Below are 13,924 nucleotides of genomic sequence, written 5' to 3'. Positions count from 1 at the left end.
CAGCTGGTCTGAGCAAAATATTCTGTAATTATCCCAAAAATCTCTTACTACGATAAATCCGTGTCACTTCTACATATTCATTCAAGTTTTTACAGTGCCATTTGTCATTATAATTTTTGTGATTGTGTATCTAAAATTACAGTTGTAAGCATACAGATGAGCGATTATTATTTTTGCCACAGAGCCTACTGTATGTAGGATGCAGCAAGTGACTCACATTTCTGTTATACACAGATAATTGTAGTGCATTTTGTGGACAGTAGTTATGTAGAGAAGTGTCCAGCGCTATCCTGTGCTGGTCCCCCTCTTCTTCCCGACATGCGATAAGAAGCATTCCACCTGTTCCCTGGTCTTGAAGTGAGGCGGGGCCGCCTGAGCTGCTCAGAACCCTCCAGGATCTCCTCAGCTCATTCAGGCTATGGGATGCGTTTCTAGTTCTCTGATGGTAGCATGTTCTGCTACTTCTCTCTTCATCCACTGCTCTGTAGGCATACAGACCTCCTTACTGTTTGAGCGCTCAGCTGTCCCTTTACGTCATATCAGTTATATGCACTGTCCATTGTCTGGAAATGTTCTTTCACTCCTTCAACATTTCACATAAAGCTCTTCTCTGCTTTGTCTTCCCTGATCACCTTAGTTAAAATGTCCTATTTTGACAAGTAAGACTGCCCTTTCAGGCCTTATTTATTCTCCTTGATAGTCTGCTTTCATCCATTATGTTTTCTCTTTACAGCATGATATACATTTTACTTATCTTGCTTGTTTGGACTCTACTTAAACATATACTCCTTGAAAGTTTTTTTTTGGTTTGCGCCTCTATCCCTGGTATAAGCAGACATTAGCAGATATTTACTTCTCTCACTGTAGTTGTTAAGGCAGCATGAGATTGGTGCAGGTATAGAAGGAATAGAAAGTAAATCAGTGTTGTAGAGAGCACAGAATTATCTAGAAATATTTGACATATGATAGAACAAGTCATCAGAGGGAAGAATAGACATTTCAATTAATGCTACAAGGCAGTTTGTTAACACACCACACTTACACACAATCTCTATCTCATACTAAATGCAAATAAATGCTGGATTTACATTTATCAAAGACTTAAAAATAAAGTCATAGATAGTAAATGTGCATCTAAGTAGCTTCAGGAAAATAAAGAATTTCTTCAGCAAGATACAAAAGATACAAACCCATAACTTGAAAAAATAAAAATTACTGGCAATGTTAAAATTTTAAATTTCTCATTATCCAAAAAGCTGTCAAAGATGTGGACAATGTATATAGTTACTATGTGAAAAATAACAATGATATCCAGAATGAAAAAAGTGTTCCTAAGTACCCCAAAACAAAGCAGTAACAATGGGCAAAAGACATAAATATTTTCTAAATATTAGGGTGAAAAACAATGTTAGATAACATCAACGTCTAGTAAGGATTGGAGCAATATAAACTTCCATAAGTTATGAATTGACACAATTATTTGCAAAATCTAGTTGCTATTATTTAGTAAATTTAAATATATGCATAGTTTATTGCTTAGAAATCTAATACCTAGGTATATGCCCTAAGTAAATATTTGCATAGGTACAGAAGAAATATAAAACAATATTAATATCAGAACTGTATTAATATTAAAATTGAGCAATTTAATTCATACATACTTATAGATATATATTGCATATGGGTGTCTGTGTGTGTCACTTAAACACAGTTATATTAAAGCAAAGTATATATTCAAGTTCAGAAAAGGTGGGCAAGAGAAAAATGCTCTTATTTATCAAATAGCCACATTTATTAATTTTAGAAACTTTATTAGGGAGAAATTCTTTTCTCTTTAATTTTGTTTAAGATATGTGCTTTCATATTGAAGTTTATCATTTTGAAACAGAAGTCGTTTAAAAAGAAGTCTCTAACTCTGACATCAGTAGGTCATTTAATTTACTACATGAAAATCCACAGATAGAAAACAGATGAACAACACACAGAGGAATGAGAGGAGCTGGGAGCAAGAGTGACTAAGGAGTTTATTTGGGTGCATCTCTGTCCTTTCCTTTCTATGTTGAGTAAAGAGAAGATTCTGAGGTAAATGGCTTAGCACAAATACAGAAGAGAAACACTTCAGCTGTAGTCTGTGAAATAGCAGTGAAAGAAACAATTTTCCAAGCTGAAATATCCTTTGAAGATGTCCACTGAGGAATTTGTTGAATTCAAAATGTGGTAAATATACAAATATCAGTAAGACAAGCTCCTGGCCTCTAGGGTTTGTTATATAGCGAGAAATTCTGTAAACTAAGTTAGAACCAAGACTGCAATATCTAATAGGTGGTGAAAATTAAAAGATAATAAACCTATATTTATTCCCCCACCCGTTTTGTTTTACTATTTTAACTGTATTTTAAAAAGAAATATATTACTATAAAGAGGTCTGGGAATTCAAGATTATCTTAGAGTCTTGAATTTCTGGGAAGGACTTTGCACACTGAGCCTGAGACTAAGGTAGTCTGTTAATTAGGGTAAGCATACATTCTAGTTGGTGTGGGCATTCTTGATTTATTCTTTTTTTTTTAAAGATTTTTTTATTTCAGGGCCAGCGCTGTGGCATAGCAGGTAAAGCAACCTGCTGCAGTGCCAGTATCCCTTATGGGTGCCAGTTCTTGTCCTGGCTGCTCTGCTTCTGATCCAGCTCTCTGCTATGGCCTGGGAAAGCAGTAGAAGATGGCCCAAGTCCTTGGGCCCCTGCACCCACGTGGGAGACTTGGAAGAAGCTCCTGGCTCCTGGCTCCGGATCAGTGCAGCTCCGGCCATTGAAGTCATCTGGGGAGTGGGCCAGCGAATGGAAGACCTGTCTCTCTCTCTCCCTCTCTCTCCCCCTCCCTGCCTCCTTCCCTCCCTCCCTCCCTCCATCCCTCTCTTCTCTGCCTTTCAAATAAATAAATAAATCTTTTAAAAAAGGATTTATTTATTTATTTGAAAGGCAGAGTTACAGAGAGGGAGAAGGAGAGGCAGAGAGAGCCTTCCTTCCATCCCCTGGTTCACTCTCCAATTGACCACAATGGCTGGAGCTGCACTGATCAGAAGCCAGGAGCCAGGAACCAGGAGCCAGGAGCTTCTTCTGGGTCTCCTACTTTGTTAAAGGGGCCCAAGCACTTGGGCCATCTTCCGCTGCCTTCCCAGGCCATAGCAGAGATTTGGATAGGAAGAGGAGCAGTGGGACTTGAACCAGTGCCCATATGGGATGCTGGTGCAGCCGGCAGCTGCTTAACCCACTACAGCACAGAACCAGCCCCATGGGTGATTCACTTTATAGTTGCCCAACCTTTAGCCATCTTACGACACTTACACTTAAGAGTATTCAGCCGTTGCTGTTTATTTGCTTTAGAGGGAAATAAGCTTTTAGGTTCGGAATCAGCATATTTTAAAATTGAGTGCATTTTAAATGTTTGAAATGGTGAATATATATTGATATTACCATAATAAAAAAACTTGAGAGCATTAGCTATACGTGTACTTGCTTAGGTTGTATGCTAGATTTGAAACCATTTGATCTCATTCCATGCCTCAGTCACACTTGCCTCCTTATTACTCCTTCTATTCCCTCTATCCTGAATGCTCTCCTTTGGTATATCAACCTGGCTAAACATTTTGTTTCCTCCAAATATTTTCCCCATGGGAGACACCTTTGCTACACACACACACACACACACACATTCAGTCCATTGATCTTAATCTCCTTCCCATGAACTATTTTGTCCACAGGGTATACTGCATCCCCACATACTATCTTTCATGCTCATTTATTATGTTAATTGCTTATTTGCTTTCCTTACAAACTTATAAATCCCACAGAGGCAGGAATACTACTCCACTTATTTACTGATATGTCCAAGTGCCTAAACCCATGTAGAATATAGTGTTTAGTAGTTAATAAATATATATTGAATGGGATTTTTTAAACAATTTATTTAGAAATCCTGTCAAGCTGATCTCTTCAGTGGTTGTTGTAAACATGGAGATGCCCTAGCTTTGTACAGAATTAGACTCAGGTGGCTGTCTTTTCTCTTGATAATACATTCGGCAACATCGTGAGGAGAAATGCAATGAGATACTGGGATGTATGCTCTGAGTATTCAGAGTACAGGGAAACAATCTTATGTTGTGATTTGTGTAAAGGGTAATGTAATCTAAGGAGTCCATCTTGCAACACTCTGGGTTGATTCTTCTTGAAGGAGTCACTGTGAATTATATGCCTTGTCAGGAGTATATTTCAGCTTTCTAGATTATAAATACATATTATATAGTGTGATTCTCAATGATATAAAGCAACAAAATATTTTAAAATGTATTTGTGAAGGTAGCCTGCAAAGTGGAAAATACCTGTATCACACTAATTTTTCAACAATTTACAGATTTTTTATTCAATAGATGTTGTAGTTACAAACTAAAACAATAAAATTTAAAGATATAGATTATCATGGGTTATATGTTACTTTGGTGTAATATATGAATTCATTGTCACAGTTTTTCTAAATTATTTACAATGCTAAATCCTAAATCTTTGCTGTTTCTTTGTTTTCACTTTCAGCCAAGTTTTGTGGTGACCCAGGTATACCTGCCCAAGGAAAACGAGAAGGCAAAAGCTTTATATACCAGTCAGAGGTTTCATTCAACTGCAATTCTCCCTTTATATTAGTGGGATCAAGCACCAGAATATGCCAAGCAGATGGCACTTGGAGTGGCTCATCACCTCACTGCATTGGTAATGTTAATGAAAGGTTGATGATGCCCAGTATGTTTGGAATTAATAGAAAGTAGTGACATTCAGTGGTGTTTCTTTATACCATCAACCTTACTTGGCTAATTAAGAAATCAAAGGAAAAAAAAGCAATTAGAAGGTTTGGAAAATGAGTATTGGTAGAATATATGACATTATTTTTAGCATTTTAACTTCCAGAAGAAACACTTCAGGATATTTTTTTGCATATTAGTAAAATGAAAAGAAAAAGGCCTTTGCATTGGTGGCATTATTAAGAACTGTCATTTATTTCTATCTTAATAATTAACATAAGATATTCATGTACATAGAAACTGGCTTCAAGGATACATGAAAACATGCATTGATTTAAAAATGTTTATAAGGACATTCCTAGCATCAAATGCCTCATTTAATAAATGATCAAATAGACTGTCATACAAATAAACCAACTCTATAACCAACAAATAAACAGACTATCAGTCCTACCATTCTTATATCTGGATTTCCTGCAAGAGTTAGTGAAATCTAAATCACTAAATCTTGTTTCTCATGAAAAGTCCGAGTTTTTGAGGGGAATATTATCTTGTATTAAATCACAATTTAGTAAGATCCTTGGCCAAATGTTTTTGCTTATGAATTTCTTTCATACATTTTATTTTTCTTTAACTTTGTGTACCTAGGGTTAATTAGATGTTATGTAAAATGTTTCAAATTTCAAGACTTGTGTAACTCATATCAAATATAATCTACTGAATTCTTGCTTCAAGAATAATAGGCTTCTGCCCATGGAGAGATGCTATTAGATTTATATTCTTTCTTATTACCAAGGGCACTTTCAAAAAATATCAGATGATTAAAAAATTTTTGACAGGCATTGAGCTATGATAAAATTAAAGGGATATTATGTTTTTAATCTCCTCTTTAGAACCTACCCGCACCTCCTGTGAAAATCCTGGTGTGCCTCGGCATGGATCACAGAACAATACATTCGGATTTCAAGTGGGTACTTTAATGAGATATTTCCATTTAGTGTAAAACTAAGTCAGAATTCTTTGGTTCCTGTGCTTGCAACCTTTATAACATAAGGAGAAAAAAGTCACAATTTTTTTTTTTTTTTTTTTTTTTTTTTTTGACAGGCAGAGTGGACAGTGAGAGAGAGAGACAGAGAGAAAGGTCTTCCTTTTGCCGTTGGTTCACTCTCCAATGGCCGCCGCTGCAGCCGGCGCACCGCGCTGATCCTGGCAGGAGCCAGGAGCCAGGTGCTTTTCCTGGTCTCCCATGGGGTGCAGGGCCCAAGCACCTGGGCCATCCTCCACTGCACTCCCTGGCCATAGCAGAGAGCTGGCCTGGAAGAGGGGCAACCGGGACAGAATCCGGCGCCCCAACCGGGACTAGAACCCGGTGTGCCGGCGCCGCAAGGTGGAGGATTAGCCTATTGAGCCACGGCGCTGGCTAAAAGTCACAATTTTATCTGCATTCATAAACACAGGAGAAAACAATAATAGGCAACAAAGGATTGGAAATAAAATAAATAAGGAAAAGAAAAATATGCTTCAAGAAGAATTCCTAGCTGAACATAAGAATACAAATGACAGAAAATGCAGAGATAGATGTAGTACAGATTGTATAAGAGGAATAAGAGTAAGTGAGGGAATAAAGGAATATTCCATATAGAAATGAGTAGAAGGTAATGAGGAAAATTAAGGATGAAATAAGCTATAAAATAGACTCTGAGACAGCAAATATATAAATAATGCAGTTAGTCAATAGCGAAATTATAATATATAATTTTAAAATATTTTTAAGCATTTTAACATTGATGTGGGGAATTTTTCTAAAATAATTTAACTATACTTACTATGCAACACATAGCTGGATTGTTATATTGGAATCTTTAGCATACCCAGTCATGTGTAGATGCTTTCTTCTTCTCTGTTTTTCCTATTTAGATTTTATGTAGAGAATCACCAAGTTTTCTTCTGCAGAGGTTTTAGGGGAGCCAAAGTGTATACTGATTCTGAAAGGCAATAGCCAATGTACACATTACCCCATTACCTGTGTTGCAAGGTTTTAAAAATCGTGCTATTCTGAGTGAAAGTCAGTGTGAACCTGAAGAACATCCATTTCTAAAGAAAGGGCTCATCTAAGGCGCCTTATTTTTGTTGCTAAAAATAGTTTCCATTTATCCACAGTTCAGCCACAGTATGAACCTTGATTTGATAGTGTTCCAATTCTGGTTTGCTTGACTCCTCTCCAGATAATATAAAGGTGTAAAACTATGTCTCAGTCCATATCAGCTGTCAACGTTTTTAGAAACCTTTGCCTTCATACAGCCATAAAATGTTTTATTAATTGATATAAAATCTGAATATGAGCAAATATTTATGCAGCATTGTGCTTGTAAGATATAGAAATTGAAATATGTGGCATGTTTTGACCACAGATCAAATTGTTGACACTATCCAGAGAGAATACAACTCTTGATATTAGTGTCTGAGCAATTAACTCATGATGAAAAAAAGAATATGTGTTTTTTCTAGTAAATATTCTTTGAAATAATGAAAAGGAAACTATTGAATTTAGCATAATCATTTAACAGAATTTTAGAATCATTAACTGCTTTTTAAGTATTTTTAATTAATGAAAAATGTTATTATACAATTGATATAACCCTATAATCATATTATTTAGGTTAATAAACATTTATTGAATCATTATATTCTTAATGATAATAATGATATAGACTAGGTTTCTAATATGACAAAGCCTCCTATTACATCCCATTATGTTGATCTTTATTCAAAGTTAAAATATACAAAGGATGTTTAATTAGGGACATCAACTGTCACACAAGCACATGGCAGATACGCATATCTAGAGCCAACACTGTGAAAAAGTAATTATAGCTAATATCAATTTATCAGTGGATTCCAAATGCATATACTCAAATACAAACATATATTTTTGGAAAATATTATTTATTTATTTCTTTATTTGAAAGGCAGCGCTACAGGGATGGAGAGGACTTGCATCTACTGCATCACTCCCCAAATGACCTCAGTGGCCAGAGCTGGACTAGGCCAAAGCCAGGCACCTGAAACTCCATCAGGTCTCCAACATGGGTGTCAGGGTCCCAAACTCTTGAGCCATCTTCCTCTGATTTTCTGCAAACATTAGCAGGGAGCTGGATTAGAGGTGGACTAGCTGGGACTCGAACCAGCTCTCCTATGGGACGACCGTGTTGCAGACAGTGACTTAACCCGCTGTACCACCGTGCTGGCCCTCAAAAGGCATGTTTAGGAGTGGAGAAAAACTTGCTGTAACAGAAACTATTTTGAGCTAATATAAAACTAAAGGCATTGCAGACTGAGTGCGGGTATGTCTGAGACTCCAATAAAAAAGAATCCAGGTGAGATGCAGCAAACCTAAAATCTAGGCATTGGACAGCATCACTCAGTCTTTTCTACAATATTCTGTGTACATATTTCACTTTTCCTTTCTGCAGATTGACCATATAAGCAAAGGCTGCGTCATTTCTATTTATATCTCAGCCATAAACAGAAAGTGATGTTTCAATCTCAATTCCAAATTTCCAAAGAGAGAAACAGAATGTCCCAACTTTCATATTTATTCTGGTCATTGATCATGTTGCTGAAGTGAGTTATGAAGTAAAATCACAGCCGTAGGAAACTCGCTCTGGAAGGGGCAAGAGTAAGTTATGAGTTGCCTCAAGTACTGAAGTCATTTTCTAAATTTCCTCTTTAATGTAGTTGCTTATTTACTCTATTTTCCTGTTTAGCTTTATATAGTAGATGTTTTGGATATAGATATCCAAATTATTAACCTACAAAAATACATCGCCTGCTGCTAGGGGTGATGAAAACTGTTACTGAAAAGAAAGTTCTATACATAATTTCTCTTCTTATGTAAAATATTGTAAATTGAAATAATATTTTTGGTAAAAATTTATTGATAGTGAAGGGAATAGCTGTCAAAATGATTGATATAAAATGTAGGTTAGTTTTGGAGTATGTTTCAAGCACCCATATATCATTAACTGCTATATCACTCTTTATATTGAGCTCTGGAAAATGGGGTATAGATAGTTAGATCTAGTGCTTGTTACACAGAGTTATCATACAAATGAATTTTTAAAAAAATTTCACTCTATAGACTTTTAACACCCAGACACAATGTTTAAATAGCCATAAAACATTTAACCCTTACCAGAACAACCATGGTGAATGCACATGATTTCCGGTTTATAACTGAAATGTACCCCTAAGTACATTGAAAGAAGGATAAGTTAATTAATGTATATTACCTTAATGATGAGTATGATGACATGAATTATAACAGCAAAAATCTCCAAACATATATTTAGCAATTAAAGCTCATTATTACTTCTGAATTCAAACTCATAAAATTCAACTTTTCTTAAACAAAGGAAGCTCATCAACAAAGTTCTTACTTAGTGAAAATCTCTTGCATGTTGTCTTAGGCATCTGATTTATCCCTTCATTTTTATGATCTTTGCCTGTCTACTTCAATTTTATTAATCATTTTATTAAGATTTATTTATTTATTTGAAAGGCAGAATTACAGAGAGGGGGTGGGGAGGGGAAGGAAAGACAGAGAGATTTTCCATCTGAAGTTCACTTCCCAAATGACCTCAACAACAGAGGTTGGGCCAGGTTTTAAGCCAGGATCCAGGAGCTTCTTCTGGGTCTCCCATTGGATGCAGGGATGCAAACACTTGGGCCATCTTCCACTGTCTTTCCAGGCCCATTAGCAAGAGGATGTTGGTACGGAAATGAAGTAGCTGGGATTCAAACTAGTGCAGATATTGAATGCCACAGCTTAACCAAGCTGCACCAGAAGGCTGGCCCCAACTTTATGAAGTTGCCTGCTTTTTCTTTGAAGATACATCAGTTTTTCTTGGATAAGTGTTTAGTAAATGCTCGTAAAATAATACATAAAATAGTTGTTTAAAAATATATTACAGGGGCCGGCTCTGTGGCATAGTGGGTAAAGCTACCGCCTGCAATGCCGGCATCCCATATGGGCGCCAGTTCGAGTCTTGGCTGCTCCATTTCTGATCCAGTTCTCTGCTATGGCCTGGGAAAGCAGTAGAAGATGTTCCAAGTCCTTGGGACTCTGAATCTGTGTGGGAGACCCAGAAGAAACTCCTGGCTCCTGGCTTCAGATCAGTACAGCTCTGGCCATTGCAGCCAATTGGGGAGTGAACCAGTGGCTGGAAGACTTCTCTCTCTCTCTCTCTCTCTCTCTCTCTCTGCCTCTCCTTCTCTCTGTGTAATACTGACATTCAAATAATAAATATTTAAAAAAATTATGGAGGAAAATTATATAAATATTTGAAGCCATAAGTGTGTATAATACATATATATTCCAAGTTTTGAAGAACTATGCTAGATATTCCAGTTAAATAATTACATGATGTTAAAATCCAGATCTGGAAAATATGATAATTTGTGAAATAAACCAGTCCCAAAAGGACAAATACCATCTGTTCTCCCTGATCTGTGATAACAGAGCACCAAAAAGGCAATCTGTACAAGTGAAATTGACACTTTGGGAAGCAATGACTTAAACTGCCCTTGTCTTGACTGTTGAGGAGCAGTTGTTTTATTTTTTTTTTCATACTATTTGTTGAATTCTTTATTTAACATAGAGTTAATCAAATATGTATAAACTCAGTTGAAAATAGATCTTAGCAAAAAAGAGGGAGGAGGAAAGGGGTGGGAATATTCGTGGGAAGGCGGGCATGGTGGGAAGAATCACCATGTTCCTGAAGTTGTAATTATGAAGTGTAAAGCTGTACAGTTCTGCATACATTCCTACAGACTTACTTCTAAGGGTACTGTTTAAAAACTTACAATGGGATTCCCAAACCCCTTAAGCTGGGTAATAAAAATACAAGTGTTAAAGTGATCATATGGATAGGATTAAGTGGTAAAGTGATCATATAAATAAGACTAAGGGTCTGGAAATAATAATAGACAGAATTAAAAAGGAGTGAATGCTCCAACATGGGAAGTAGTCCACACAGAAGACTCAGAATGACAATTGCTTTAAATAGCACTCTGACCTCAGAATCAGCCCTTATGGTATTCTGGTCTGACCGAAAAGCCCATGAGAGCATTTCAAGCATGGAAAGCCAAGGTACTGTGGCAAAAAATATCCTACATTAAGGACCTCAGTGGGTGAAATCCCAGTGGAAAGAAGTGGTCATCAGAAAAGGAGGTACTTCGCTCTGAAGGGAGGAGAGAACTTCCGCTTTGCTTATGGCCTTGTCTAAATACTGATGGAGTTTGTGGATTTAAAAGGCTTCTGTAGACTAGACAGCTCATGTAAATAGCCTTAGTTGATTACTGAAAGAATACGTAGTATGTTAATTGTTAGGAACAGGAATCACTTTGCACTAGCTTCCCATGCAGGACCTCTGACTCAAAGAGTTGTAGTATGAGCATTAACAGTAAAACTTGTTCTCAAAGATTTGTTTTGTTTTAGGGTGTTAAGTGGAGGATTTTCTTATGTAGCATAAGGTGTTTCTTTAATTAATGATGAAATTCATTCTCAAGGTCTTACTTTCTTTTAATGTATTAAATGGAGGATATTCTTATGTCCCATAATTATAGTTATATCTGAGCACTCGCAAAAGATGTATCCTTCTTGAGTGCTTCTTTAAAGTTAATCAAGTTTAAAAAAAATAAAAACGAAATTAATTTCAAGAAGCAATGACTTTGAACAGCCCTTGTCTTCACTGTTGAGGAATAGTTTTTTTTTCTTTTTTGTGCAAATTGCTGAACTCTTTACTTATTATAGAGTTTGTCTTCTGTGTATAAAGTTAATTGAAAATGGATCTTTGTGGAGACTGGGACCAGGAATGGGAGAGGGAGAAGGAGGAGGGGTGGGAGATTGGGTGGGAGGATGGGTTTGGTGGGAAGAATCACTATATTCCTAAAGTTGTACTTATGAAATACATGATGTTTGTATTCCTTAACTAAAATGTTTCTTTGGAAAAAAAAAAAAAAAAAGAACAGATACAAGGGGCTGACACTCTGGCTTTGCAGGCTAAGCCTCACCCTGCAGCTCCGGCATCCCCTGTGGGCATCAGTTTGTGTCCTGGCTGCTCCTCTTCTGATCCAGCTCTCTGCTCATGGCCTGGGAAAGCAGTGGGAGATGGCACAGGTGCTTGGGCCCCTGCACCCATGTGACAGACCCGGAAGAAGCTCCTGGATCCTGGCTTTGGATTGACTCAGCTTTGGATGTTGCCATTTGGGGAGTGAACCAGCAGATGGAAGACCTTTCTCTCCATCTCTCCCTCTCTCTGTCTGTGACTGTACCTCTCAAATAAATAAATAAAATCCTAAAAAATATAAATTATTGGAATGATGAAAATTCCAGCAAGCTAAGTCATTTGTTTTAAAATTTCATGAAAACTAAAGAGAGATATTAAGTATCTATCCTAAATGTATGAAGAATATCTATTAATTCTGTGATTTGTTGAAAAAATCAAGATCTAAGAACTAAGACAAAACATTCAAAATAGAGTAAAGAGTTAAGGAGGATAATGATATTCGCTAATTAATTTAATTAATTAGAATTAATTAATACAAATAATTAATTAAAATTATTTTTTAAAAAAGATTTATTCATTTATTTGAAGGAACTGCAGAGAGAGCATGTGAAAGAGAGACAGCAAGATCATCCATCCATTGGTCTACTTCCTAAATGGCCACAACAGTCAGAGCTGAGCTGGTCCAAACCCAAGAGCCAGGAGTTTCTTCCTGGTCTCCCATGTGTGTGCAGGGGCCCAAAGACCTGGGTCATCCTCTGTTGCACTCCCAGCAGGGAACTGGATCAGTAGTGGGAGCAGCCAGGAACTCAAACCAATACCCACATGGGATGCTGGCATCACAGGTGGCGGCTTTACCCAATAGGCCACAGCACCAGCCTTCGTGTCTTGAAATCCTGTACTGCATTTTACATAACGTGTTAATTTATTTTTAGGAATTATTTATTTATGCAAAAGTCATGGTTACAGAGAAAGAGAGAAAGATTTTTCATCCATTAATTCACTCCCAGGTTGGCAGTGACAAGCTGGGCTGATTTCAAGAGCCATAAACTTCATTTAGGTTTCCCAAGTGGGTAGTAGGGACCCAAGCACTTGTACCACTTCTGCTGCTTTTCCCAGTCCATTCACAGGGAGCTGGGTCAGAAATGGAGCTGCTGGGGATGCTAATGTCGCAGAAGGCAGGTGTACATGATACACCACAACACTGGCCCCAACATCCTAATTTGAATCAATTTAATGTGATTTTCACTTAAATGTTGATTGTTGTTGATACTTGATGTTAATTATTTTAAATTACTGATAGAAAAAACTTCTTAATATTAATTTTCACAATGCATATAATTATTTGTACTGAGCACTTTATTAGTAAATATTAGTGAAAATTGCTTGTTAAATGAATTTTATCTTTCTTTAGAATTTTTAAAAAAGATTTATTTTATTTATTTGAGAGACAGAGTTAGAGAGAAAGGTAGACAGAGAGAGAGACACATCTTCTATCAACTGGCTCATCCAAAATGGCTCCAGCAACCCGTATCTGGGCCAATCTGAAGCCAGGAGCCAGGAGCTTCTTCTTGGTCTCCCACATTGGTGCTGGGGGCCAAGCAATAGAGTCATCCACCACTCTTTCCCAAGCCATTAGTAGGGAGCTGAATCAGAAGTGGAACAGCTGGGACTCAAACTGGCACCCACATGGGATGCTGGCACCATAGGCTGGGACTTTAATCAGCTGCACCACAATGCTGGCTCTGTCCTTAGAATTTTTATAATTGGGTAATGTAATTTTTATATCTTTACTTTTTAGAATTAAATTGTATTATGTATGCTAATTGTTATTTCGAGTCAGATCAATCAATAGAGATAGAGACTTATGGATAGATAGGATGGAGACTTATGTAAAATATATTATTAAGTAAACATTATTGACAAATTCTTTACTAATGCACTCATATTTAGAGAAAATATTTGGAGATGACTTTGGCTAAACAAATTCTGAATTCTGAAATTACTAAATTTGCATCATTCTCCTTACATTAGATATTTGATGTAGATATTTGTGATTCTAACAAAAATCT

The 13,924-nt window shown here is 36.7% G+C and overlaps 1 protein-coding gene across 10 annotated transcripts in view; it reads left to right on the top strand.

The window, feature by feature from the left end:
- CSMD3 (CUB and Sushi multiple domains 3) overlaps window positions 1-13,924 on the top strand; it is a 1,302,111-nt gene that overhangs the window by 1,267,926 nt on the left and 20,261 nt on the right. For all 10 annotated transcript variants that reach the window (XM_051844773.2, XM_051844775.2, XM_051844772.2 and 7 more), the window contains 2 exons: window positions 4,583-4,756; window positions 5,679-5,752. In XM_051844773.2, coding sequence (XP_051700733.2) covers window positions 4,583-4,756; window positions 5,679-5,752 — 248 coding nt within the window. The remainder of the gene's footprint in view (window positions 1-4,582; window positions 4,757-5,678; window positions 5,753-13,924) is intronic.

This window comes from Oryctolagus cuniculus, chromosome 6 (genome assembly GCF_964237555.1).
Source record: "Oryctolagus cuniculus chromosome 6, mOryCun1.1, whole genome shotgun sequence".
In the NCBI taxonomy this organism is placed as follows: domain Eukaryota; kingdom Metazoa; phylum Chordata; class Mammalia; order Lagomorpha; family Leporidae; genus Oryctolagus; species Oryctolagus cuniculus.
This window is presented reverse-complemented; position numbering and strand designations above follow the sequence as displayed.